At 50.9% G+C, this 27296-nt stretch overlaps 1 protein-coding gene across 1 annotated transcript in view; it reads right to left on the bottom strand.

The window, feature by feature from the left end:
- RASA3 (RAS p21 protein activator 3) overlaps positions 1-27296 on the bottom strand; it is a 259051-nt gene that overhangs the window by 62819 nt on the left and 168936 nt on the right. Inside the window, exon 5 of the mRNA XM_075563383.1 lies at positions 16221-16297. Within this exon, the coding sequence (XP_075419498.1) occupies positions 16221-16297 (77 nt within the window). The remainder of the gene's footprint in view (positions 1-16220; positions 16298-27296) is intronic.

Below are 27296 nucleotides of genomic sequence, written 5' to 3'. Positions count from 1 at the left end.
CACTGGGCCTCGTGGATTTCTCCATTGTTTCTACGAATGTTGTCCAGTATTTTCAAGGTTTTCTTGTTTTACTCTACTTTCTGGCATACTGTTTTATTTGTTTGTTTATCTGCCAGTTTACTTGCTTAGTTTCCATTGGTTCCTCTCCTCAACCAGTCTTCATTTCCATCAATTTCTCCATTGAAGATGGATTGCATCACCGCTGTCTTTCATGTGCTATTCTAGGCACAGTGATAGACTGACACGGCATGGTCTCTGAATTCAGGAAACTCGGGTTCTGTTTGGCTAGCGTAGGAACAGCTGAAGGTAAGAGAGTACTCACAGTGACCAACGAAGGAAATGAACCAGATATGACTACAGAAAAACAAGATGGCAGGCAGCCCACTCGGAGTCTTTGAGTGGCACCGATGGTTAAGTGTACATTACTGGCTCAAAGATGGGTGGTTCAAACCCACCCAGAGGCACCTTGGGAAAAAAGTGCCAGCGATCTACTTCTGAAAGATCGCAGCCATTGAGAACCTGCGGCGTCCATTCTGCAACCCCCGGGTTGTCATAAGTCAGCAGCGATTCCAGGGCCATTGGCTTTGGTTTCTGGTTTGGTCAATCTGCTCGGACTGGTCAGGGGGCACCTCTAGGAGGAAGTGGGGCTTGAAGGTGGTCAGTTGTAGATCAAGGACTATCTAGTAGAAGAGAGGGGAGAATAGAGGATTCCTAGATAGGTAAGAATTCAAGGCGGCAATAGGCTGGCTCAGAAAGTTTAAGGGGACCCAGATTTATGCTACGATCCAGATGAAAGGAAGGGAGCAAGCCTGGTTTGATTAGACTCAGTTAACAAATCCATAGAAATTCATATATGTATAAGAGAGAGTTTTATATAAAGATTAATTGTACACTCAGAAAGCACCCCAACCCAGTCCATTCCAAGCCCATAAGTCCAATATTTGCCCATACCGATACCATGTCCGATACCAATCTATAAAGTCCTCTTCGGACTCATGGAATGCATGCAATGATGCCAAATGCAAGAGGATCACAGACTAGTGGGTGGGATGTCTTCTGGATCCAGTGGCATTGTAAGCATCTCAGTGCTGGCAGGGGTCTCTACGTGGCTTCTCCAGGTCCAGGGTTCCAGATTCATCAGGGTTGGTCCATGTGGCTTCTCCTCAGGGATGTCTCCCAGGGAGTCAGCCTTGTCAGTAGAGAGTCTCCAAAGAAGTGTACCGAGAGAGAGTCTCTCCCGCCTTCCAAGGAGGAAATTCAGGAATTCCCAGAATCTTTAGGGGAAAGTCATGCCCACACAGAGGCCTTATGGGTGATATCCTGATTAACAGCCTAGACTCAACACCTACACTCTTGATCCTCAAATTGACACCAGATTATGTAACTACCACATCAAGATATTGGGTATACAATATATACATATGAAATCTGGATCTTCTGAATAGTACTGCGTGTTCACCAAGAGCAACTTGGATGGCATTGCTAAGTCTATTGTTAGGAGGTACCCAGTCCCTTTTTGACTCATAGCAACCCCGTGTGACAGAATCCAATTGCCCCAGAAAGCTTCTTAGGCTGCAATCTTTACAGAAAGGGGCCATGGGTATAATGCAGGGATGGGTGCTGGGCTGCTAATCTCAAGAGCTGCAGTTCAAATCCAACACCCGTTTCTTGGGAGAAAGATGAGGCCGTCTGCTACTGTAAAGATGTATGGTCTGGGAAAATCTGTCGGGTTGCTATGTACCAGAACTGACTCAAAGGTGGGTGCTTGGTTCCACACCCAACTCCAACTCTTTATTGGAGCAGACCACTCAGCTTTCGTAGGTAGGTCCCCACCATCAATCTCTTAGTGTTCGAAGGAGGAGTGTCTAACTGTCTGTACCACCGTGGCTACTCATGCGCTCACGGCCCCGGAGTCGATGCCGACTCACAGCGCCCCCTCGGTTGGATTCCAAGGCAGTAACTGCTGGCTGGAGTAGAGAGCCCCGTCTTTCTCCAAAGGAGCTGCTGGTGGTTTCCAACTGCTGACGATGCGATTGCAGCCGAACGCACCCCAACGACACCGGCAGACCATGCCTCCTATAGGAAGGAATTCTTTCCAGATCTTACTTCCCTAAAAGCAGCACCTCTGGAGGCTGGACGGAGCGCCCACCCAGAGTGTTTGGCAAGCTGTCTGCAGTCCTCATTTTCACACCTACCCAGAGAAAGACCAATTGAGAAATGCTCTAACCGCTAACTCAAAACAAAGCTTGGCTCCTGATTGCAGTTACATAAAAGACTCTTGGAGACAAAAACAAAACAAAACAAAAGGTGGGGGGGTGATCAATACCCAACCATCTGGCAAGCAAAAACGCACACACTGGAATACAAGCCGTGTGAGCCCCATCACACGTTGCTCGCAGAGGAGGGCGCCCGAACAGCTTCAGGAGTCAATGGTAGCACAGGTGCCCAGCGCGAGGGAGAGGGCCGAGCGCGCTCACCCGGCTGCTGCAGACGAAAGCCAGCGACTCCTAGAGACCCAGCACCAGGGCTGCCAAGCCTCTCAGTCTTCCCAGGAGCAGGCAACCTCACCTTTTCCCCAAGGAGAGGCTGAAGGCTTTGAACTGCCCGCCGTGCCTTAGATTACAAAGTTTGGTTTTTACTGTACTTGGAAGTCATAGTTGTGACACAGGTATATCCATTCACACACGGCACTTTTGTCTAGGACCGTTCCTCTGTAGCCCAAAGGAAACCCTCTGTCATGGAGCCGGTGCTGACCCACAGCGACCCCACAGGACAGACAGGGCAGAACTGCCCCTGTGAGTTTGAGCCTGTAACTCCTGACAGGGCAGAGGGCTCTTCCTTCTCCTGCTGTACCACCCCACACACAACGCAAATTCCATGAATACAGAGGAACGTTACAGGCATGGAAAGGAAGGTATAAAGTATTGTCTATATTCGTGCCCTTGGGGGGTGGGCTATATACCCAACCTTGTGATGGGTTCCCCCTTTCTTCCCCTTTCCCCTTCCCAACCAGCCCCCTATCCTCAGGATAGCTCTACTCCCACCACTGCTCCTGAAGGGTTTATCTGTCCTGAATTCCATGTGTCAAGAACAAATAACAGAAATGTGGGTGAAAGGAGACAACGGACAGTGTAAGCTATGACATAATAAGAACAACAATATAGAATCGATCAAGGATTCACAAGGGTGGGAGGGGGAAAACGAGGAGCTGATTCCAAGGGCTCAAGTAGAACATGTTTTAGAAATGATGATGGCAACATATGTACACATATGCTTGATACAATTGACGTATAGCATATTAAAGAGCTGTAAGAGCCCCCACTGAAATGATCTTTAAACATATATATTCTATATTAGCCATTTAAAAGGCCTTAAAAGGCCCTTCTTACGTCCAGGAAAGAAAGCCTTGAAACGTAGTTAGTGACGGCGCAGGAACTACAGCAATTTGTACCTATTTTCACATGCGCTGTTCTTGTTGGAGCATGCCCTTGAGCAGGTTCCAGGTCAGGGCAGGCCTGTGGGGCAGAGTAGAAGGGGCGCAGAGAACTTTCTAGACTGTGATTTCTACTGGGGCAGACTGTCGGGTCTCTTCTCCCACGAAGCAGCTGGGCTAGTCAAACAGCCTCCTGGTTTACTAGCCGAGGGCTTAACCCCTGGGGCACCAGGACTCTGAACACTCAGAGGTCCCTGTCGGGTTGCTACAGGTCTCAACTGGCTCAGTGGTGATGGGTTTGGCTTTTGGCATTTAGGGTCTGTATGAGTGGAAACTGAGTCAACACCAATGGGTTTACATTTAACCCCGGTCCCCTGATGAGCCACACAGGTAGCGCTAGAGCAGCAGTCAGAGACTAGCGGTTCAAACCCACCCAGAATGCGCTGGCAATCTGCTTCCCAAAGGTCAGAGGTCTCGAAAGCCCTACTGAATGCACACCATCAGTCGGAACTGGCTTGATGCCAACAGATGTTTGTTTCATTCAGGAGGACTCTTGAAAAGGTCCACTTCTTACCTAGAGTAGTTGGCTGGGCTCAAGGAACCAGCTCACTCACTCACCCACTGTCCTTAAGTCAATTCCAGCCCACAGTTACCCTATAGGATGGGGTAGAACTGCCCCTGTGGGTTTCTGAGACTGTAACTCTTTTTACAGGAGTAGAAAGCCTCATCATTCTCCCACAAAGTGGCTGGTGGCTTTGAACTGCTGGCCTTGTGGTTAGCAGCCTCATGCCTAACCTGCTATAACTCCAGGGCTCCTGGAGGAACAGGCTAGAGTGTCCATTTTCCTTCCTTCTCTAAGCCATGGCATTTTGGTGTCTTCGCTTTTCTACCCAGGGAGGAGGCGTTGGCGATGCCTGCCTGTCCTGGGTTGCTGCAGAGATTTTCCTGATCCACGCTGACAATGCATGTCCTCTCAGGGACAACGAGAACCCCTGCCTGCGGCCTGGTCAGGATTTTCGCCCACACCCAGCTTACCCTGACCGCTTTCTCTGACCCTAGAAAGAGCCAAGAAAGAACCACTGATCAGTAGACCTTTAGCTTCTTTTCCAGCAATATCCTAATAATGAAAAATAGAATCTTTATTGGAGTTGAGATTTTATTGGAAGTCTCAAAAAAAAGAAAGAAAGAAAGAAAGGTAATTTCTTGGTTGGCTTCACTTGGCAAAATTGTACTCAGCAGTGAACCTCCTGAGACGGGAGTCAGCCGGAAAGCCCCGGGCTCCCTTTCTCTGACCATCAGCATCACAGATGGGTCTGGCTGGCAGCATGCAGGGCGGGGAGTTGGGGGGGAGGTATTGGGGGGGGAGGGCTTCTGGCTGCTGTCAAATCAGGAGAGAGGAATGGGGGTGGGAGATGGGGAGCTGGTTCAGCAAGAGTTTTCAAGGTTATTCAACAAGGTCTTTGCCTGGCCTGCGAGGTGATCGGGTTTGCGTGGATGAAAGTGTATTTACCGTCACTTATTTCCAGGGGAGCAAACGGTTATCCTGCTCTGATAGAAACAGAGGACTGGTGCTTCCAGTCTGCTTAGAGGCACTTCTGAAACCGGCCGAGTGGGTGATCTCTCACTGTTGAATAGATGGGCACATGGGTGGATGGAGGGGTGGGCGGTGAGTAAATTGAGAGAAGCAGTGAGAGGGCGTGGTTTTCACCCACGGGTCCATGCTGGGCTACAGAGAAGATGAATAGAGGCAGGGTCAGGTGGGAACTGCAAACTCAGGGTATGACTTGAGCAAAGACACCAAGGAGAGGCTCTGGGCTCTCCAATGAGCCTGGCATAAACCAGCTGGGCTGCACAAGGGGGTACACAACGGTAGTTGAAGGTGTCTTGGAAATGCTCCCTCCCCTTACAGACGTGGGTCCCAAGACCAGCAAACCACTTTCTTCCAGAAAAAGTCCTTCTGAATACGCTCTTGTCATTCCAGGCAAAGCCATCTCCTCCTCCAGAGAACCAATTAATCCTGCACGTAGGCTTCTGATCACCACTGCTGCCATTATTTGTGTGCCCTGCTCTGTTCACATTCCATTTGCCCACCCCTGATCCGTATCCCCACTTCTCTACCTGCATCTCCCAGGCAGGCTCCCTTGTGCTCTGACTTCTGACTGGAGGTGAGGGGTGTGTGTAGGGGATGGGGCTGGCAGGAGCTGGAAGATTGAAGGAAGGGAAGTCAGGGTGCTCGTTCACCTGCATCCTCTCTGCTCCCTGAGAGAGGCAGCACCCGTCTCTCATGCAGTACCTACCGCTCAGACCCTCTTGCAGGCCTCTGACGCCCACCAGTCTCCTCAGCCTCGCTTCTGCCCCACGGCCTGTCAGGCGACTACGAGTCCCTGGGCATCTCCAAATTCCTTAAACCTGCTGCTATCCTTAACTCTGCCCGCACCTCTGAAAGAAAGTCCTTTACTCCTGGCTAACATGGCCACCTGTCTGTTGGCGGGACCCTGCCTTCCTTTCCTGACTCTGGGTGGGTGGAGGGCAGAGGGGCAAGGGGGGCTTCTCATGAAGCCATCACTCTTGTATGGAAGACCATGCTCTGCTCCTCAAAACCAAACCAGACTCACTGCCATCAAGTCGATGCCAACTCACAACAGCCCCATAGGACAGGCTCGAAACGGCTCCTGTGAGTTCCGAACACGGTAACTCTTTACAAAAGTAGAAAGCCCCAACTTTCTCCCTTGGAGCAGCTGTTGGTTCCACACTGCTGACCCTGCAGCTAGCAGTCCAACAAGTAACCACCACAGCTGTAACCTACCGTCTATGAAAAACAAACAACACCCCCAAAGCAGGTAGATGGGTTTGCGTTGGGTTGGCATGACTGGCTTTCACAGGTTATGAATATACCAAACAATCACCTGGACCCCCTATACTTTGACGTGATCAGCCACCTCTGTGAACCCCAAACATCTCACAAAAAGATGGGATTCCACCAGGTGGGGGGGCAGGGGGAATTGTGGTGACAGATGTCAAGGGCACACCCAGAGCTGGACGCTTTGGGGGTTGTTCCGGGAAAGGTGCTGTAACCAAGGAGCCAGGGATCACCCTGCAGTGACGGCAGCTCACCCCCTTCAGGTTTGCACTGTCAAAACAAAAGTGGCTTTGATTAGGCACGGAACTGCCCTGGGGAGATGACCCCTCCAGACAGGCACCAGCAGGATGACTCACAGACTCCAGATGGGCCTGTGAGAAGGGAGAACCGTCCAGAATGTGTTGCAGAGGGAAGGAGCCACACAGTGTCAGGGCAAGCAGAGATTTCTGAAAGGGCCAATCAGGGGCTCAGGCTCTACAGAAGCCCCCGAGGGCTCGGCATTCAACCAGCACCATGAAGGAGGGCCTTGAGCGGCAGCTTCCACTGGAAAGGCAGCCTGTTTCCCAAGGCTTCACCTTCAACCCGTATCACTTGAAGCCAATTCAGGCACGTGATAGTGAGATCATATCCTCCCAACTACGGAGCTGGGGAGAGCCGGGGAGCCACAGCCCACAGACACACGTGGGAGTCAGTCTTTCAAATCTTGGCATTAGAGGGAGTGAATGGTCTCTCCTGAATCTCTTAGGACAGAAATCCCAAAGGCTCACAGGGTGATACAGGGTTACCTGCTGAGCTGCTCAGAGCAAGGTCAGCGGATCCAAACCACCACTGCTCCAGGGGAGGAAGGTGAGCTTTCTACTCCTGTGAAGAGTTACAATCTCAGACACCCACAGAGAGAGTGTTACACGGGAGGGCCGTGACGAGTCGGAATCGGCCCACCAGCAGGGAGTGAGCGAGTGAGTTGACAGAGGAAGGTCATTTTGATTTCCAATCCTTCAACAGCAGCAGCATCCGGCCTCTGACAAGGGGAGGGGGAGTTGTGGGCAGGGCAAGCTGGGTCAAGGAGCCCTGGGTGGTGCTTATAACGCTGCACCTGGCTGCTAGCTGAAAGGCTCTGGGTTTGAGCCCACTTAGAGGCCCCTTGGAAGAAAGGCCTGCTGATCTCTTTCAGGGAAAAAAAGAAAGAGCCATTGAGCCCTCATGGAGCATGTTTTCATTCCAACACATCTGGGCGGCAGGCAGTTCAGTCAGTGACAGCTGGGTCTTGGTTAAACCAGGCAGGGAAGCGGACACTGGAAAGGGAATGCAGAGAGCCTTGCCAGGAAACCCCCCTGAGGGCCCACACAAGAGAGTGTTAGGGGTCAGGAAAGGGGCAAGGATATACCCCTGCGATGGAAGGCAACTAAGAGGCCAAAGCAGCTGGTGGCATAGTGGTTACACATTGAGCTGATAAACACAGGTTCAGCGGTTCAAACCCATTAGTTCCTCCAAGGGAGAAACACAAGGTTGGCTGCTCCCGTAAAGATGAAATGTCTCGGAAACCCACAGGGGCAGCTGGAATGGACTCAGAGGCAGAGGGTCCAGTGAGGGGCAGGACAGCTCTGATGCTGACACCGTGGACACAAGGTTTCTAGTCTCCTCTAGTTGGGAATGGGACACTGGAACGCACGACGTGGGACACACTGAGGTCACAGATAGCTACTGAATATCCATAACGTGTTGGGCTCTGTCCTAGTGCCGCGAACACTGATGAATGAAAGGGGGCAAGGTGGGTGTGGGTGTCATAAAGCACAGAAACAAGCCAGGAGAGACACAATGCCAGGGCCAAGTACTGCAGGATGCTAGCAAGGACACGACAGGGGATAGGGATCGAGAAGGCTGGGCTCCCATGGGGTTGCTGTGGTGGAGAGGGAAATGAGGCAGGGGCAGGGATCTAAATGCAGTTCTCCCCTATCACCTGGTGGCAGAGAGTTTATTTAAGTTTTGTCTGTCTTTTGGTATTGGATCATGCCTCTGTATTTGAACAGAACTGCCAGCAGGTGCCCTTCTGGCTCAGCAGAGTGAAGAAAGCTCAATTTAGCGCGCTCGAAGTTCATGCCCTTGTGTGGATGTGAGTGAACCCAGTCAGGGAAACAGCGATGTAATGCAGAGCCAGGTGCCTGCAGTGAAACCCCTAAACCATCGTGAGAGGCAGCACACCTGAACTCTGGGTTGCTCGAGTCCTCTCCTCCTCATTGATCATTCTGGGAGCGAGCCCTTCCGATTTTCCGTGCTCACTGCTCTCTGAAAAGAAAACTCCTTCAGAAGAAACTAACACGAAGAGAGCCGATATGTGAGCATCCGCCTCTCCCGGTGCGTTTCATAACACAACGCAGAGTGCCGATGGAAAGCTGATTGCATCTGGGATGGAGCCCGGCAGCAGGAGAAGCCCTGCGGGACCGAAAAGACGCTGAAAATAGCCGTACGCCCACATTCTGGTTGTCTCGTTTGCCGCTAACAGGCAGTCCTGGTTTTAGACACAGTGTGTTTCTGGGTACTGTGACCCTCAGTGGGCCTCAGTGAGGTGAAGAGATCAGGGCAGTGGACACTTGGGAGCCTCATCTTTCAGGAGCAGCGGGTAGAATATCAGCCCTTCAGGGGGGCTTCAAAAGGTCTGGAAAGAGGAGGGGAACTGTCTCACCAACTTTTAGAAGGCCCTCCTATATGCAGGTAGACGGCAGATGGACTGAAATGCTAACAGGCTCGACCCAGTTTTGGAGTGGCGGGCTGCAGAACAGAGAAGGGGTGAGATGTGGATAGGCCCTTGTCCATGGCTGACTTCCTGGGGCATCAGTAAGTACAGCAAGTAGAAAGGCCCTTTCTACTGTACACACACACACACACACACACACACACACACACACACACACACACACACACACACAGTCCTTGTAAGGGAGGGCACTGGGGCTGGAGAAGAAAGATGTGTGTGTGGGCAGTAGAAAGAGCCATTCTCTAAGGGCTTCTGCTGCTCCCAGATGGGTCACAATGAAAGCAAAGGGTCTCAGTTAACAGACCTCAAAGTTAACGGAGACGACTGAGAAAGAAGGAGCCTTGGTGACATAGTTGTTACGCGCTGGGCTGCTAACCGTGAGGTGTGCAGTTTGAAACCCCCAGCTGCTCTGCAGTCGAAAGATGAGGCTCTCTGCCCTGGTTAAGATTCATGGTCTCAGAAAGCCCAGGGGTGGGTCTACTGTGCCCTATATGGCCACTCTGAGCTGGAATTAGAATGAACTCGATGGCGGTATCTCTATGGATTAAGGAGAAGGTGGTGGCGCAATGGTAAAGCGCTTAGGCAGTCTAATTCCAAAGGTGCAGACCTGGGAAACCGTGGGGGCCAGTTCTCCTAGGCCCTATGGGATCGCTGTGCATTGGTCAGCAGTGGGTTTAGATTTTAAGTTAGTTATACGGAGCCTTGGTAGAGCCCGGCGGCACCAGAGTGGAAACACAAGTCTGTGATCTGAGAGGCTGGTGGTTCAAATCCACAAATGGCCCCTCCAGAGAAGTGCCCTGGATCCCTGCTCTGCAAAACCTGCGGCCTTGGGAACTTGACGTGGCAGTTCTCTGCGCCATGGGGACGGCTCGAGTCAGAGAGGACTTGAGGCACACACAACACTGAGGAGGAAACCCAGCAGAGCAGAGGTGACAGATATTCTGAGCCCAGCATGGGAATGGGGGGAGGGGGTGATAGCCTTTTCTGCTGCTCCAGGAACTGACTGTGGAGTGTACACACACACACACACACACACACACACACACATCCCACCAAGTGCCCAGTTATAATTCAGTCATAAGCCCATCATTCTCAATGCCTCTGTCTCCTGGAGGTCAGCCCCCTGCTGCTCCTTCCCTTTGGACCCCCTGTGCCTAGCACAGAGCATGTCCGAGAATCACTGCCTCCGTCGATGTTTACTGAAGCAATGAGAAATCCACGGCGCACCCACCGGCCCATTCATGAAATGCACGTTGAATGGGAGCAGTCCCCAGCTGGACAAGGAGCTGAGCATGAACTAGGACAGCTCTAGTCTGCGGGGGAGAAAGCTGACATTCCTCACGGAGCTAGAATCAGCTTTTCTCCACCACGCCCTCCTAGGCCCAGCTTCATCTTCTTGCTGTAGAGACAGGAACGCCTGGTTGGTTTCAAGGAAACGAACGACACCTGTCATGGAGTGTTCTCTGGCACGCACTGAGCTGCTACACGTGTGATGTTTGCTCTTAGCTGCCTGTGTTTGAGTTAGATGCCAACATGGTGGTCCCATGCACAGAGAACCCAATTCTACCTGCTCCTGTGTGTGTTAGTCTGGGTGGACTAGAGAAACAAATTCATAGAAACTCATACGTCTATAAGAAAGAGCTTTCTGTATAAGAGCAATCGAATATTGAGAAAACGTCACAGCCCAGTCCAGATCAAGTCCATAAGTCTGATATTAGCCCATATGTCTGATACCAACCAACCTATGCAAATTGGTATATTCTTCAGACTCACTAAACACATGCAATGACACAGAGCGCAGGAAGATCACAGGCCAGTGAGTGGAAAGTCCTGTGGCTCCTGGTGGTGGAAGCATCTCAACACTGGCGTGGGTCTCCACGTGGCTCTTCCAGTTCCAGCGCTCTAGCGTAGCTCCATGTGTCTTGTCACCAGGAATACCAAGCAGAGAGTCTGTCTGTATCCGGCCTCCAGTCAGGTTTTTTTTTCTCTCCTTAGGGCCTCCAAATGAAGTCATCAAGCTGCGATCTGATTGACAGGCTAGACTCCACCCCTTCTCAAGTTGACATCAGATTAGGTAACTACCTCACTGCCATCCCCATTATGGACTGGTGACTAGATGGCTGGAGGGTTCGCACTGGTTTGACTTCCAGAAGTAGGTGGGCAGGCTTTGTCTTAATCCATCTTAGTCTGGAAGCTTCATGGAAACCTGTTCAGCAGCCAGGCAACACGTAAGCCTCAGCAGATAGACCTGTAGGCAGCGGCTGCCCACAAGGTGCACTGGCCGCCCACACAGAACTTGGGCATTCTGCCACCGAACCACCGACGTCCCCATGAATAGTTCGGGTCTTACAACAACCGATGGATGAAAGCAGGGTACATTTTCCTCCTTGTCACTTCACAGATGTAGAAAATAGGGCACATAAGTCACTCATTTCGGCCAAGTTTATTGGCGGGAGCGTCAACAGATGCATGGAACATTTCCGTTATCTTTTAACTCCAGCATTTCAGGAACCTTTTGAAGCCCTCCCCCGACCACGTCCCCATATAGTAAGTGACAAATTCAAGATTAGATCGCAAGGTTTCTGGCTTTAAATTCATTGTTCTTAAAACAATCCCCTCCCACCCCACCCCTACCCCCATCAATGCTAATCAAACAAGGAATGAGTTGTTGTGAAACACACAGGCATTTCTGGAAGTCTGTCTGATAAGCTATGCTGTGGTCAAGGGGCCTTCCAAGGATGCTTCCTCAACACACCATTGTTACTGAGGATGAGCAGCTAGGGGTCAGCTATTCCAAGAATCCCCCAGCAGTCAAGGAGAGCAAATGCTTCTGAGGCTACAAAACCGCCTCTAACGCAAAGTAACAGAGGTGAGGGCAAAAGGGAGGCGCTTCGGTGGCAAAACGGTTATTGTACGTTGGGGACTACCCGCAAGCTCAGCCATTTGAGACCACCAGCTGCTCTGCAGGAGAAAGAAGGAGCTTTCTACTCCCATCAAGAGGTACAGTCTCGGAAACGCACAGGGGCAGTTCTACCCTACAGGGTCGCTATGGCCTATAGGGTCGCTACGAGTCGAATCAACTCAATGGCAGTGAGTGTAGGGGAAAGGGGAAGTGAACTTGGGGTGCGCTGTTAAAATGCTTGGCTGCGAGCTGCAAGACCACCCGCTGCTGTGTGGGAGAAAGACCAGGCGTTCTGTCCTTTGAAGACTTCCAGCTTCTGAGACCCTTCTGTCCTACAGGGTCACTGTGAGTCAGAACCGACTTGATGGCAGCAGGGTTTGTTTATATGGGGTGGGGCGGCAAAGAGAACTGCTTCCAGGCGGGCTGACATCTAAAGGTCTACAGTGTGGCCCTGGCAAGCGTCAGCCACAGGGCACACAGACACACACCCTTCTGAAGAGATGCTCTGGGTAAAGCCAGGGCCACCTTGATGCCCAGGAAGATCGTCGGGATTAGCAGGTTCCCACATGGTCCCGCCAGGCTCCTCAACAGCTGAGGGTGATGAAAAACTGTGAGGCCCCATAAGCCCACGGTGGGCAGAATCTTTGCAACAGCTCAGCTGTTTGGGATACTGACCAGATGAGCACAAGTACATACAGCAGTGGTTCTCAACCTTCCTAATGTCACAACCCTTTAATACAGCTCCTCCTGTTGTGGTGACCTCCCCCCAACCATAACATTATTTTCGCTGCTACTTCATCACTGTAACTTTGCTACTGTTATGAATCGGGCGACCCTGTGAAAGGGATCGAGACTCACAGGTTAACCCAAAGGGGTCGAGACCCACAGGTTGAGAGCCACTGACTTCAAGCTGGTGGTTAACGTCAGTCCTTCCAATGTTGAAGGCTGTCCTCTTCCCAAGAGCTCCCAGGGAGCAGAGCGAACAGGGGCTCATCCAGTCAACCAGAGCAGGACAGACTAATGTCGCTCCCTTAAAGCCTGGCTACAAACATCAGCAGAGACCCCCATACAACTAGTCCAAGATGGGACCCCACCACATAGTGCCACGGCACTGTAACAGAGTGACACTGTCTGTGTTAGTCATTTGCACACATCCCTCTTCCCTGCAGCACTGTCAGTCCCATGATGGCACGACCTCGTGCCCCTAGCTCTCCACTACATCTAATCACCTGGCAAAAGGCCTGACACAGAGTGGACCAGTGTGCACACACCAACATCACATCAACCACCAGTGCAGAATGTCTGGCCTACAGGCCATAGAGGGTCCAGGAAACCGTCAACAGTAGTGAACATCCCACACCTCACCGTGGCAGTCCCAGCCATCAGATAAAACCAAACCCAGCTCACTGCCATCAAGACCATTTTGACTCATAGCGACCCCATGTGGCAGGGCACGACTGCCCTTGTGGGTTTCTGAGACTGTAACTCTTTTTCTTTTTTTCTTTTCAGACTGCAATTCTATACAGGAATAGAAAAACTAGTCTTTCTACTTCGGAGCAACTGGTAATTCAACCTGCTGATCTTGGGGTTAGCAGTCCAACATGTAACCACTACCCCTCCAGGGCTCCTTTAAACCAAAAATAAAATGCCATCAAACAAGTCAATTCTGACTCACAGTGACTCTACAGCATGGGTTAGAATGACCCTGTGGTTTCTGAGACTGTAACTCACCACAGGAGTAGAAAGTCTCATCTTTTTGCCTTGGGGAGGCTGGTGGCTTCACAGGGCTGACCTTGGGGTTAGAAGACAATTCGTCACCACTACCCTGCCCCCCACAGGGCTCCTTTAGGGTGAGCACATGCAATGTGTGTCCAGTGTGGCCTGAAAATGATGTTACAAATTATCCAAACGGCCCTTGCCAGAAAACGGTTCCCCAGCCCTGGAAACCAAACTCAACCCACTGCCATTGAGGTGATTCTGGCTCACAGCAACCCTAAAGAACAGAGCAGAACTGTGTTTTGGGTTTTTTTTCCTCTAGACTTTAAACCTTTACAGGAGCAGACAGCTTCATCGTTCTCCCTCATGGTGGCTGGCAGGTTTGAACTGCCGACTTTGTGGTTCACAGCTCTGTTTGTAACCCACGACACCACCTTCCGCACCCTCTATGGAGCGCTGAACCATGCAGATACCATCGCAAGAGCGTTTCCGGTTAGTCTAGGGTAGGCTGGGGCCTGTGTGCTTTGAAACGAAACAAAACACGGTGGCGTGATTCTGATAGCCAAGCACCACGGTGGCGAGCACTCACTCACTCACTGGGTCAGCAGGTTCTGAATACTTGCCTGAGTGCCCCACGCCGCCACTGTGAGTCGGCCCTGAGGCCACGGCGGCGAGCTTGACTGCGTTTGTTTGAAATAGTTTCACTGGCATGTACTTTACATGTCACACAATTTAACCATCCAGCTATATTAAGAAGAACTATGCGAGCATTACCCAACTCGAGTTCAGAACGTGTCTTCTCATACTCATGGCTGTTAGCCCCCTATTTCCCCCCCAGAACCTCTGGCCAGGCCCCTTTTCACTTACTGTCACTGTAGACCCAGCGATCCTGGATTTCATAAACAGAAAATCGTACAAAACAAAACACCATCATACAACACCAGCAAACCAACCAACAACAACGACTGGACCAACCGTATTATTAACGCTACCAAAAATACTATCTGCTTGCTCGATCACGTCTGTAAGCTTCCTTTTAAGCAAGGTCAGGGCTTTTGAGGGTAAGAGTGTGTTACCAAGCACACCTGAGACCCCAGCAGAAATAGTGCAGTAAGTGCCTCATCATGGCTGAAAGAATGAAGAGAGGAGGAATGGCTGAGAGCCCTCAACGGCTCACAAGATGTGGCTGCTGCCCGCAACTCGGGCGCAGGTCCTAGCGCCTGAGCCCGTGTTTAACCTGCCATGTGCAAGGGCAGCATTCCAGGGACCGCACTGAGAGCATCCTCTCCCGCTCAGCGAGGAGACACTGCTACCGATCGAAGATGTCAGAGAGGGCCAAGGAAGGGATGCTCGTGCTTCTGCTGGGGAACACGAGCCGCTAAGCTTACTGGAAGGACCATCTTGAGGAGGTGCCTTATCATATGGCCCAACGTCCTTGAGGATGACCTCCTCACAGGGACCGCATTTCTCATCCCAACATCAGGAATACTGTTGTCCCTCCCTGGGGTGGAGGGGCTTTTGTTGTTAGCTGCCACCATTGAGTGGGCCCTTTACTCATGGGGACAGACCAACATGCTGACCGGCCCTGTGCCATCCCCGTACTCGGGTGGGGGTCGGTAAGATGTAGACCTTTCTTCTTAGCCTGTCCCAGTCTGGACGCTCTGTTGACACCTGTTCAGCATCCAGACAAAGAAAGAGCTAGCCCCCGCTGAGGGATGGCAGGGGGGCTGCGCATGGAGTGCCCTGGCTGCTGAGAGAACCTGGATCTCCCACATGACAGACTGGAATACTCACCCCTGCTGAGCCACCACCACCCTTGATATCTGTTTAAGACCCATGCACGGAGACACTCTCAAGTCCCCCTCCCTCACGCTGGTGCAGAGAACTAAGCCAGGGCCCGCGCATCAAAGACACAGGCCATCTCATGATAGAAATCGTTCTATATACAACACACACACACACACACACACACACACGGGACTGGTTTTGTTTCTCTAGACAACCCAGCCTCCCATCCTGGCTTGAACTTCTTCCAAGACAGATTTGTTTGCTCCTTCGGCAGTCCGTGTCAATTTGAATATTCTTGGCCAGTATCCTCATTCAATGTATCCACTCTTGTGGGGTCTTTCTTATTCAAGTTCACCATCGGTGCTCCCGGCACCTGCGGTGGTCAGAGGTCACAGCGCACTGTGGCAGCTGCTGCCGGAGACCTTCTTAGTGTCGAAAAACCAAGAGGACCAAGGTGCGCCTGACCCACGCCATGATGTTTTCAGTCAAAGCTGTACAATGTGAGTGCCGGGACCATAGAGTGACCCTTCTGCTGAAACGTTGGTGCCTGAGAGCTCCAGCCACCGGCAAGCCTGAGACATCCCCTCTCCAGACATCCCTCTCTTCCACAGACTGTGCCTGATGCTAAAACAGGATGTCATCCTGGCATCTCAGCGAGCCTGGAAATTCTGATGTGTTTGTCAAAATACAGACGCAGTCATGCTTCCTGACAGTGAGGCGCCATCACCCCTAAGAAGATGAAACGTGACCGTCCATCCGCGTGCCTTACCGTGTGGCCAGTTTATGGCAAACGACGCCCGTGTCTGTGATGACTTCGCTCAGCCGCATCTCCAGGTGGACCTTCCCCTGAAAGGACAAGGACACAGCACATGATGAAGATGGCAGTGCCACCCACGGCGCCTCTGCCCCTGACCTGGCCACAGAGGTGCAGCACCTCATAGGTTTCCCGCCGTGCCAGGCGAGCCAAGGAGGGCACCTCTCAACCCACTGCCCTGAATGTCTGTTCCCCAAGCACGAAATTCAGCTATCATGCAGATGTCATATTCCAGAGCTCAATCACATCAAGCAGTATCATGGTACAATTGCTACCACAATCAGTTTCAAAATGTTCGTTCTTGAATTCCTTGATATCATCTCCTCTTTACCCCTTTACCCCACCCCCCCACCCCCTCCCACCGTGCTTCCCAGGGACCCATATCCTACCTGCTATCTCTGTAGGGTCATCAACAGAAAACATAGCAAGATTCAAGAGGGCCAACCACAATGACAAAATACATCCAGGCTAAACCCCGATATGAAGAAAAGGGAAAAAAACAACGCAGAAAATGCTGATCTGGCCCAACATGTATGAGGGGAATCCACTGTCAAGATAAGAGCTGTCTAAATACAAAATTCTTAGACAAGACTCGGGGGCACCCGCTGGCCATTCCCGATGTCCTCTGACCCGCACGCCAATGACTTGGTCATGCTGACCACAGTTTCCTCCGTAAGAGTTTACTGTTTAAAGGTCTGTTCCGATGAAGAGCTCTGTCACCCGGCCCCGTGACTGGGCATATTTAGGGGCAGACCTGCTCCCAGCGCTACGTGAGGCAGACAGGCGGTTTCAGAAGAGGAGAGTCAAGCACACAGGAAAGCTTGCTCGGCGTCAGCCTCATGCATGTGTGCGTTTGCTTGCTTGAACTTGATCGTTTATGTCCCCCCACATGCCCCAGGCCTTGTGATGGGCTACCTCAAATCTCTGGGGCCGGGCAGGGCGGAACCAAGAACACAGAAAAATCTCTCCTGAGAAAGGGTCTCTGTGTCTCCTCTATTTTGATCACGCTAAGGCATGGAGTAAGATGCAAGGGAATCTTAGAGTCCCGTTCTCCATGAAGAAAGTCGACGCTCACAAATGCTCCTAGAAAGACCGGAGGAAGTAGGTGGAGGAATAAGTGAAATATAGGACACAGGAGCATGGAAACTCCCCTATATGCCTACACTATATCTTTGTCTCCAAGGAGCCTGGTGGAGTGTGGGCTGCTAACCTCAGGGTCGACTGTTTGAAGCCACCAGCTGCTCGGTGGGAGAAAAATCAGGCTTTCTATTTCCATGAAGAGTTCCAGGGCAGGGCAGGGTCGCTGTTTGTCAGCATTAACTTGAAGGCGGTAGTAAGGTGGGTTTTAAGATTCTTATAACATATCTGGAACCCAGATGGCATGATGGATTTATCCACTGGGCTGCTCACCTCAAGGTGGGCGGTTCCAAACCACCAGCTGTTCCTCAGGAGAAAGGTAGAGGTTTTCTATTCCCATGAAGAGGTCTGGCCTGGGAAACCCACACCTGCACTTCCACTCTGTCCTATATGGTCACTATGAGTCAGAATTGACTCCATGACAGTGAGCTGTTTCTATAATTAAAGAATCTGGTGGCACAGCGGGTTAAGTATTGGGCTGCTACCCACAAGGTCGGTGGTTCAAACGGTAGGAGAAAGTCGGGGCTGTCTGCTTCCATCAAGATTTCCAGCTTTGGAAACTCTGAGAAGAGTCCTACTCAGCCCTATCCGGTCACAATGAGTAGGAAATCAACTCCTTCTCTGTCTATTTCTATCTGTGTCTGCGTATGGAGTTCCTGGGTGGTACAAATGGTTCACACACTCCGCTACTAACCAAGAGATTGGAGGTTCAAGTCTACCCAGAGGTGCCTGGTGATCTACTGTGCAAAAGTCAGCCATTGAAAACCCATGGACGCACGATTCTACTGTGACAGCATGAGCGTGAGCTGAGTGGGCTCTCTTCACAGTAACTGGCGGATCTATGCGGACAAGCGGCAGATGCTGCTACAGTGCAGACAAAAGTAGGAGCGTATACAGAAGGGCATATACATACTAGGTTATTGATCCCTCCTTTAGCACCCGCACCCCCCCCCCCCGAGCCTTATGTAGGCGACACTCACTTAGCATCGCTGAATTCTTATAGTCACTTCTGCACTGTTTCATTTTCCCTGGGCGTCTTTACAAGACACCCTGTGCTGTTGACATCTCCCCAGGGTGCATGTTACTCCCCGGGGCCTTGGGGATTCCGAGGGTCTCAGCCCTACTCCCCACATGCACAGTCAATGGCTGAAGGACTGTGTGGTACTTACATGATTTCAGGTTAATCTGAAGATACATAAAAGTGTAGGGGTAATATTCAACCTGTCAATCAGGTCATAGCCTGATGGTGCCTCCTTGTGGGTGTGGCCTTCCCATCAGGATGGCCCTGGGAAGCTCCCTCTGCCTTCCGCTTCCTGCTGGCTGACCTTAATGGCAGCCAGAGCCCTGGGGATGTGTCCACTGCCATTGTATCCACAAGACTTTGCACCCACCAGCCTGTGACCTTCCTGCATTCTGCATCATTGCACGTGGCTGTATGAGTCTGAAGAGGGACATATGGACTATTATGGACTTGAGTTGGACTGGGTTGGGATATTTTCTCCATGCATAATTACTTATTGATATAAAGTTCTCTTATACATACATGCGTGTCTATGGATTTGTTTCTCTAGTCAACCCAGCCTAACAATAGACTGAATGCAGAATGGACCCACATGGACCTGAACCTTGGACCTGGATGAGTGCAGGGTCTTCGGCTCTGGCTTTCCTCAATCCAGCAGACAGGATGGCTGATGGGGCATATACAAGCTGTTCTGGAGTCCACCCTCATTAGTCCGGGATCAGGCTGCCTCCATTCCTATTTCCAGTCCACCCTGGACCAGAGCTCTGGCTGCATCTGAATGAAGGCCTGGATATGGTTGAAACTCAAAACCCAATGTTTGGCCTGTATGAAACTATCCTGCAAACAGCACAAGGTTTTTGGACGCATCTCCCCAACTCACTCTTCTGGGCAATCATAAGGCTCTTGTGGAGCTGTCAAGGTTACTCATTGGGTAACTTTGCTAACTGCAAGGTCTGCAGTTTGAAACCACCAGCCACATGGCTTTCTAATCACGTAAGTCACAGCCTCAGAAACCCACCGAGGCAGTTCTACCATGTCCTGTAGGGTCGCTGGGTTTTGGAATCGACTCAGTGGCAACGCGTTTTTTGGGTTTCTGCATAAACAAAGGAAAGGGACTGCTTTGTGTGTTTGTAGTTTTCAACAGTGTGTTATTTCGGTAGACTAGAGAAACAAATCCATAGAAACTCATATGTGTATAAAAGAGTTTTATAGAAAGGGTAATTGTACATAACACATCCCAACCCAGTCCAAATCAAGTTCAAAAGTCCACTATCCCATATGTCTGATACCAATCTATATAGTCCTTTTCAGACTCAGGAAACATACAATGACGTCAAATATGGGACAGCCACAAGCCAGTGGGTAGAAAGTTTTTGGATCCAGTGGCATTGTAAGTCTCCACATGGCTTCTCTAGCACCCAGGGCTGCATCAGGGTAGGTTCATGTGGCTTCTCCACAGGGATGTCTCACAGGGAGTAAGCCTTGTCAGTAGAGTGTCTCACAGGGAGTGAGCCAAGAGCTAGAACCTCTCACCTCTAAGAAAAAACTAGGATTTCCCAGAATCCTCAGAAGGCCATGCCCACACAGAGGCCTCATTGGCTATGACCTGGTTGACGGGCTAGACTCCACCCCTTCGCTCTTTATCCTCTCAAGTCCCAAATTGACACCAGATGATGTAACTACCACAGACAGACTCACTAGCTAAGCATTCCTTTCAAGTAACCCACAAATCGGGTTCATAATACTGCTCAGTGGCTCTTAAGAGAAAGAGGGGCCTGGCTAACATGCGTCCATCATCAAAGATGAGGATGGGGGAAAATGCATGTCCGACCCAAACCAAATCCATGGCTGTAAGTCGATTACCCGTCACCTTGGCCCTACAGGACAGGGTAGCAGTGCCTCGCTGGGCTCCTGAGTCTGCACATCTGCATGGAGGCAGACTGCTGCATCTCCTTCCCCACTGAGAGGCGGGCAGATTTGAGCCAGTGCTTTAACTGCCGTGCCATCGGGGCTTAGATTGAAATATCTCCATGAAGACAAAGGGGAGGTGAAGAAAGGCACCAACATTCACTTGTTCCCCAGAATAAAAATGAAACCAGGATTCGGGGCTTAGTGACCTTTAACGCCTCTCTCTGGTTTCAGCCAGAGTGCACATCTGTCCCCGTGGGTGTCTCCTGAGCAGTCGCAGGGCAGACCTCAATCAGGAAGACAGCCACGCCCTCTCACAGCCCTGTCTCCAGTGGGCCAACAAGACCCCACCCACTGCGGGCATGAGGTTCATGCGGAATGCGTGGTGGGTGCAATCAACGGGAGCCCAAGGGTTAGCCACAGAAGCTTTCCTTACCTCAAGCAAGCCCCACCTTCCCCACCGCCCCCCCCCCTGTGGCCAGATCCCCTTTGATGGGGTACGGTAATCAGCATGCTGAGAAACAAACAGGTGCCTCCACACACACACACCCTGAGCCTTGCTTACACGGTCCCCGGACGAGGCGTGCCCTTACAAGAATTCTATTGCAAGACACTGCTAAAAACACAACGCACCACACCCCGAGAGGCTAACCCCAAACGAAAGCGGTTCCTCTGGCAGGGGCAGGTGCTGGGTCATGAGGCAAGTGCAGCTGCAGGGCCTTGAAATGAACCCTCCTCAGGGCCTGGCCGTGGGAATCCCAGGGCCAGCCCTGTCCTCACAGGCCAGGAGACTCAGTGCCAGAGGCCTCCAGGCAGACTCCTGAAGCATCCAGGAGGGCCTTGGCCTCAGGAGGCACAGTAGCGAATGCATTCCGCAAACACCCGTGACCTCTCCAGTCTGCTGTGTGGAAGGCATCCTTCCGGGCTTAAAGCGCACGACCGCAGCGCTCTGGCATGGTGCGGGCTTTGGAGCCAAGCAGAACTGGAGTGAAGCTGGCTCAGCCACTGGCTAGCTATGCGCGCAGCAGCGGCAAAGTACCTGTTTCCCGCTAGCTACCTGCAGGGAACTTTGCTCAGTGACGTCAACGACGAGGAAGGGCGATGGAGTGGCAGTGCAGCCCAATGGCTAAGCATCTTGACTTTAGAACTAGGCCACGTGCATCATATCTGTGCGGCTCTGGGGGGTCAATAGGTGAGGCAGTCACTAGATGGTGCTGGCTGCGATGAGCATTTGCAAAGTGCCTTGAACAGCGCCTGGTGCCTATTAAATACAACACGAGTGTTCGCTGAGCCAAGTGCCAACTCGGGACCGTCTAGAGGTCAAACCCAATCTCAACCCCCTGATGTCAAGTCTCACTGTGTGAGACAACTCTTGTCCCCGGGAGTTGCATGGCTACGCAGCTCTTCCTATCAGATGAGGAAATCATCCCCAGGGCGCACAAAGCCCCTTAGCACAGCTAATCTGGCAACACTCATGCATCTAACAAATATTTACTGCACACTCACTATGCTCCAAGGAGCCCTGCTGGCTTAGTGCGCTAATCACTGGATGGCTAAGCTTGAGATGAGCAGTTCAATACCACTAGCTGCTCCTTGGAGAAAGACACAGCTTTCTATCCCCGTAAAGAGTTACCCTCTTGGAAGTGCACAGGGCAGTTCGACTCGTCTCTGTAGGGATGCTGTGAGTCAGAACAGACTGGCAGTAGTTATGCTGCGGAGCTAAACTTGAGTCTTAGGGTCAAACCAAAAGCACTGCTATAGAGCTGATTCTGACTCACAGTGACCCTGTAGGACAAGGTAAAATTGTCCCTGTGGGTTTCTGAGATTGTAACTCTTGACTGGGGTAGAAAGCCTTATCTTTCTCCCATGGTGGTTTTGAACTGCTGACCTCATACTTAAATGCCTACCACTTAACCCACTATGCTACCAGAGCTCCAAGATTCAAAATGGTACCATTTATTCACATAAGTTCGAACGCAGGAGCTTTCAAAGTCTGTACGTCTAAGCGCCTAAGTCTAGCCTTCCACACTAGGAGAGGCCTGGTTCACCACACTGGTTCTCACCTCCACTGCCTTGAGCCCAGGGCCAGGCCCGGCAGCAATCCCAGCTTGCCACTCCCTAGCCAGGGTCCCAATAACTAATGAAGGGCACCCAGGAAGGCAGACATCGGTGCCCTATTGGCTCTGTGGGTTGAGGAGGCAAAATGAATTGGGAAGTGATGCCTAATAGTGGTAACGATCGGAATGCCGAAAGATGTTTGTCACCGTTTGGTGGTGCTTTCAGTATTTCCCTTATTGAGTACTGGCCACGAGCTGAAGGCCTTACAAAGCTTACATCGCTTTCTCTCACAAGCCTGTAACATACACACTGCCATCCTTCTGAATCGGTGAGGATGCCGAGGCTTATAGAACTTATGCCTTAAACCCAAACACAGATTGATAGCTCATGGCAGACAGAATACAAATCCGCCTTTACAGATTTGTTTCCTTCCTGGCAGTCGGGCACCATGCGATGGCATCCACAAACGCACTGGCGTGCCAGCTCCTGCCTCAGCATCCTTTGTAAGGTGTGCAGTGGCCACTATTCAAGGGACACATCTGTCTCACACAGTGGCTTGTTTGGGGGTTGCTGGAAATGTGAAGACTGTGTTCCTGATGAGGTTCACCACCCCCACCCCAAGTTACCACTGTGAGCACGCTGGCACATGCCATCACACGGCACACTGTTCACGTTCCTGTTTCCTGTTTTTCCAAGGAGGGAGACTCACACCTCGCGAGGATCAGATCCGGGTAATTGTTACTGTTTCCTCGCTTGAGTCAAGACTTTGTTACCAAGCTGTCACACGGAGGAAGACAATCTATGCCCTTTCCACCTGCTGGTAACTCGGGAGACGGATGATAGGAGCCAAACAATGGGATTGGAGTTCAAAAAGCAAGGCCGCAGCTGAAAGAGCTTATGTCCATCTGTAGAGTGGAACTTCACGTCTTTATGTGGGTCACGCTGGACCACAATCAGCAGGCAGCAGCAGGCTTGCTTCCGTCCCACCCAGTTTTCCAAGGTGTTGGGATCTGACAGCTAGGACCCCCTGCCAAACCAAATCTCACTGCCATCCAGTCAATGTGGACCCGTAGCAAGACCTCTGTGGGTTCTCAAGACTGTAACTGTTGACTGGAATAGAAATCCCTGTCTTTCTCCCGCAGAGCGGCTAGTGGTTTCGAACTGCCGGCCATGCGGGTCGCAGCCCAACAAATAACCACAACACTACCAGGCTCCTCAGCATGCCCTGCAATGATGACAAAGGACACTCTCTCTTGGCCTAGATCAAAGGCTCTCACATCCATCTGCTTCCTGGAGAGGGAGGAAGTGCTGATTGTTGAAAGCACGGCCTCTTTTGCAGCTGGCTTCCTTCCCATCCCCTCCTCCCTGCACAGTGCCTGTCTGTGCTTAAAACCCGCTCAGCTCCATACCCTCCACACCTCAGAGAAATGGGAAACTCGGGGCTTGTTTTGATCCCAAGAAAAGCTCTCTCCTTATCGCAGTCACAATCACCACGTGCCAATCAGGACAGGAGGCCATGGCCAGGCCTTAGCACGCCTCTTGAGACCCAGTACCCCACGGATAGGCTAGCCCAACTGTGCTCAGTAACCATATCAAGATCCGGGCAAAGGCTCTTGCTTTTAGACTGGTCCATGGAAAGAGAACAGAGCTGATTTCATCCTTCCTTCTGCCAAAATTTAAGGAGAATGATGGCAGTATCAAGAGAGAGGGGTTGGGGAGTGGGGTCAGTGGTAGAACTCTCAGCTTCCACGCAGGAAACCCAGGTTCAATTCCACCCCAGACATCTTATAGTGCTTCCACCGGCTGTCTGTACGAGGCTGGGCAGATTCCAGAAGAACTGCCAGACAGATAGAGGGGGTGAAGAGTCAGCCTACCATTAACAAAATACTAGACACATAACATAAGACTGAGTTTGTTAAAATCCAGAATGTGGCAGCACCTGCCCTTGCAGTAAAGCTTCCTTTTAAGCTTAATCAGTAGGGATGGGCTAACTCAGGAAGTTGGCGAGGAAGACCATTTAGATAAGCGGGGGACATGAGACCCCAGGGGGTGTGGTCTGATAACCCCTAGAGAACTGTAGATATCAGCCGTGTTCTATGAGACTGGCTTCTTGTGTCATATTGCTTGAGGTCCTGCAGTCATTGCAAAACCTGCTTCTGGTCACATTCTTTTTCTTTTTACTGGAGATCACATTATTTGTCATTCTATTGGGGACACATACAGCTCTTATCACAATCCATCCATTGTGTCAAGCATGTTTGTACATATGCTGCCATCATCATTTTCAAACCACTTTCTTTCTACTTGAGCCCTTGCTATCAGCTCCTTTTGCCCCCTCACTCCCCCAACCTCCCTTCCTCATGAATCTTGATAATTTATAAATTATTATTATTATTTTTTCATGTCCTACACTGATCAATGTCTCCCTTCACCCACTTTTCTGTTGTCCGTCCCCCAGGAAGGGGTTTATATGTAGATCATTCGATTGGTTCTCCCTTTTCTCCCCCACCTTCCCCTTCCACTCCTGGTATCATTACTCTCATTATTGGTCCTGAGGGGTTTATCTGTCCTGGATCCATGTACATGCTCTGGTCTAGCCGGATTTGTAAGGTAGAAGTGGGGTCATGATAGTGGGGGGAAGGAAGCACCAAAGAGCTAAAGGAAAGTTGTATGTTTCATAGGTGCTATACTGCACCCTGACTGACTCATCTTTTCCTTGTCTGGTCACAGTCTTTGGGGTATACAATTTGCTGGGTTTTCATTAGAGGTAGCAAACCCCACTGTTTATTTCTGCCTTGCACTTGCAGGAATAAATTTAGAGTGCTTAGAATCAAGCTGATGTCTTTGGCGGAAATAGTGACAAGCAACCCCGACCTCCCAACTCTGAGGGACACGGAATAAAGGCCTGGCTATTTTCTTTCTACAAGCAAGCCCATGAAAACACTGGGTATGATAAAGGCCCAGGCCATAACTCATCCTGAGGTTAATGCAAGACCGAGCAGAGTTTCAATCAGCTGTGCATGGGGTTTCTGAGTCGAGAGAAGGTTTCCAGCAGTGAACAAGAACAACACTAGCAAGAAGTTTGAAAAAGGAGCCGATAGGGAAGAAGCTTTGGGTCATGACTCAGTGTTTTGCAATGACTCACTGAACTATACACGGAGAGAGTAGGCTCTTTCTCAGTATGAGTTACACTTCAGTGGCAAGTTTATGAAAACAAAACAAAACAGAGCGAAGAAACTTCATTCAATAGCCTTTGAGGCTTCCTGGGAGGAGATAGGGAAGGAAACCTACTGGCTCTACAAGGTCACTGGGCAGTCCATTTGGGGAAGAGGGGTGGGGCACAAGTGGCAGAACAGGGTGCCTGGACACAACAGGTGCTCAACAAACACTTTTCAGATGAATGTGGGTGCGTGGATGGATGCCTTCTCTGCCCATTCAGTCCACAGGATTCATGACCTAATACTTAAGGAACCCCGAGACCTCGCAGGTCTGCTGGTCCCCATATTCTACTACCCTCCTTGATCAGTTGCTACTGCCTGCCTGGGCAGCCGAGGAGCGGCTGTTCAATGATGTCATCGCCAGGGTAAGTTGCCTGCTCCTCGCTGGCTGCCATCATCCTGTTCCCATGTAACTGCCTAGCGCCAAGGAAGGAAGAGAAATGACCATTTAGAAATATATGGAAAATAAAGGGATTTACTAAAACCCTTTAACAAATCAATTCCAGAAGGAAGCGGGATAGGTTTCAGCTGGTCCCCCGGGCAGGCAGGCCCCATCTCTGAGGCTGAGTAATCTCACGCTGGCTCCTGTTTTACAATTCTTCCTTCCCTGACGTGCGTCACTTTGACTGTGAATTACCTAGCAGATGGATTCAGGAAACCATATGCTTTCCTCTGCCCTTATAAAAGTTTGTCAAGGTGACATTTCAGGAGGAAATGGCACTGCAGGGAAAGGATGCTGGTTGTAATCTGAAAGGTCAGCTGGGATCTGGTGAAGGGCACCATTCCCTCCTTGTCATGGTCACTGCATGAGAGGCCACCTGAAGATTGTAATAAGAGCAATGCAGCACTGAGCGCAGCCAGAGGTCAGCAAACACCAATTCTGGTCCTCTTTCCTGTCACAGCTGATCATCGCCTTGCATGGTCTTCAAATTCCTAGGCAGCTGGCCCAGCGAGGGACGTCTGGCCGCTGATAAAAGCAAGCTCAAAGAGGAGATGGGACTGGTTGACTGGCACCTGTGCTACCTTACAGCATCAGTTAGAAAGTATTCCCGTGATGCAGTGTCAGATCACAGTGCGCAATTCAAATGGATAAGGGGATGGGAAGGTTCTGTCTCTCGACTCTGGTAGTAGTCACAAATATCTACACATGGATTAACACCGTACAAAACTAAACACACACACAGACGCACACACTCACAGAGGTTTATGGAAAACAGGTGAAGCCTGTATAAGGTCTATGGACTATATAAACGTCAGGCTCCTGGTTATGACATCACCCTGCAGCTCCACAAGGTATTCCCAGTGTGGAAAACTGGTGCAGAACACAGGATCGTCTGTACTTTGTTGACTCTTCACATATACGTGGGAGAATGCATAGTTGCTAGGTTTTATTCCTTGTTTACTAAATCAGAAGCCCCGACGGCATAGCAGCTAAGCACACAGTTGCCAACTGAAAGGCTGACAATTGGAGCCCACTGCCAGTTCTACTAGGAGCCCTGGTGATCCACTGGCCTGCTAATTGCAAGGTCTGCAGTTCGAAACCACCAGTCGCTCCTCAGGAGAAAGATGAGCTTTCTACTCCCATGAAGGATAACAGACTCAGAAACCCACCAGGGAAGTTCTAGTCTCCCTTGTGAGGTTGCTCTGAGTCGGAATTGACTCCATGGCAGTGAGTTTGGAATTTGTTCG

This window comes from Tenrec ecaudatus, chromosome 11 (genome assembly GCF_050624435.1).
Source record: "Tenrec ecaudatus isolate mTenEca1 chromosome 11, mTenEca1.hap1, whole genome shotgun sequence".
NCBI classification, from domain to species: domain Eukaryota; kingdom Metazoa; phylum Chordata; class Mammalia; order Afrosoricida; family Tenrecidae; genus Tenrec; species Tenrec ecaudatus.
The sequence above is the reverse complement of the archived record's forward strand: the minus strand, read 5'-3'. Positions and strand labels throughout refer to the sequence as shown.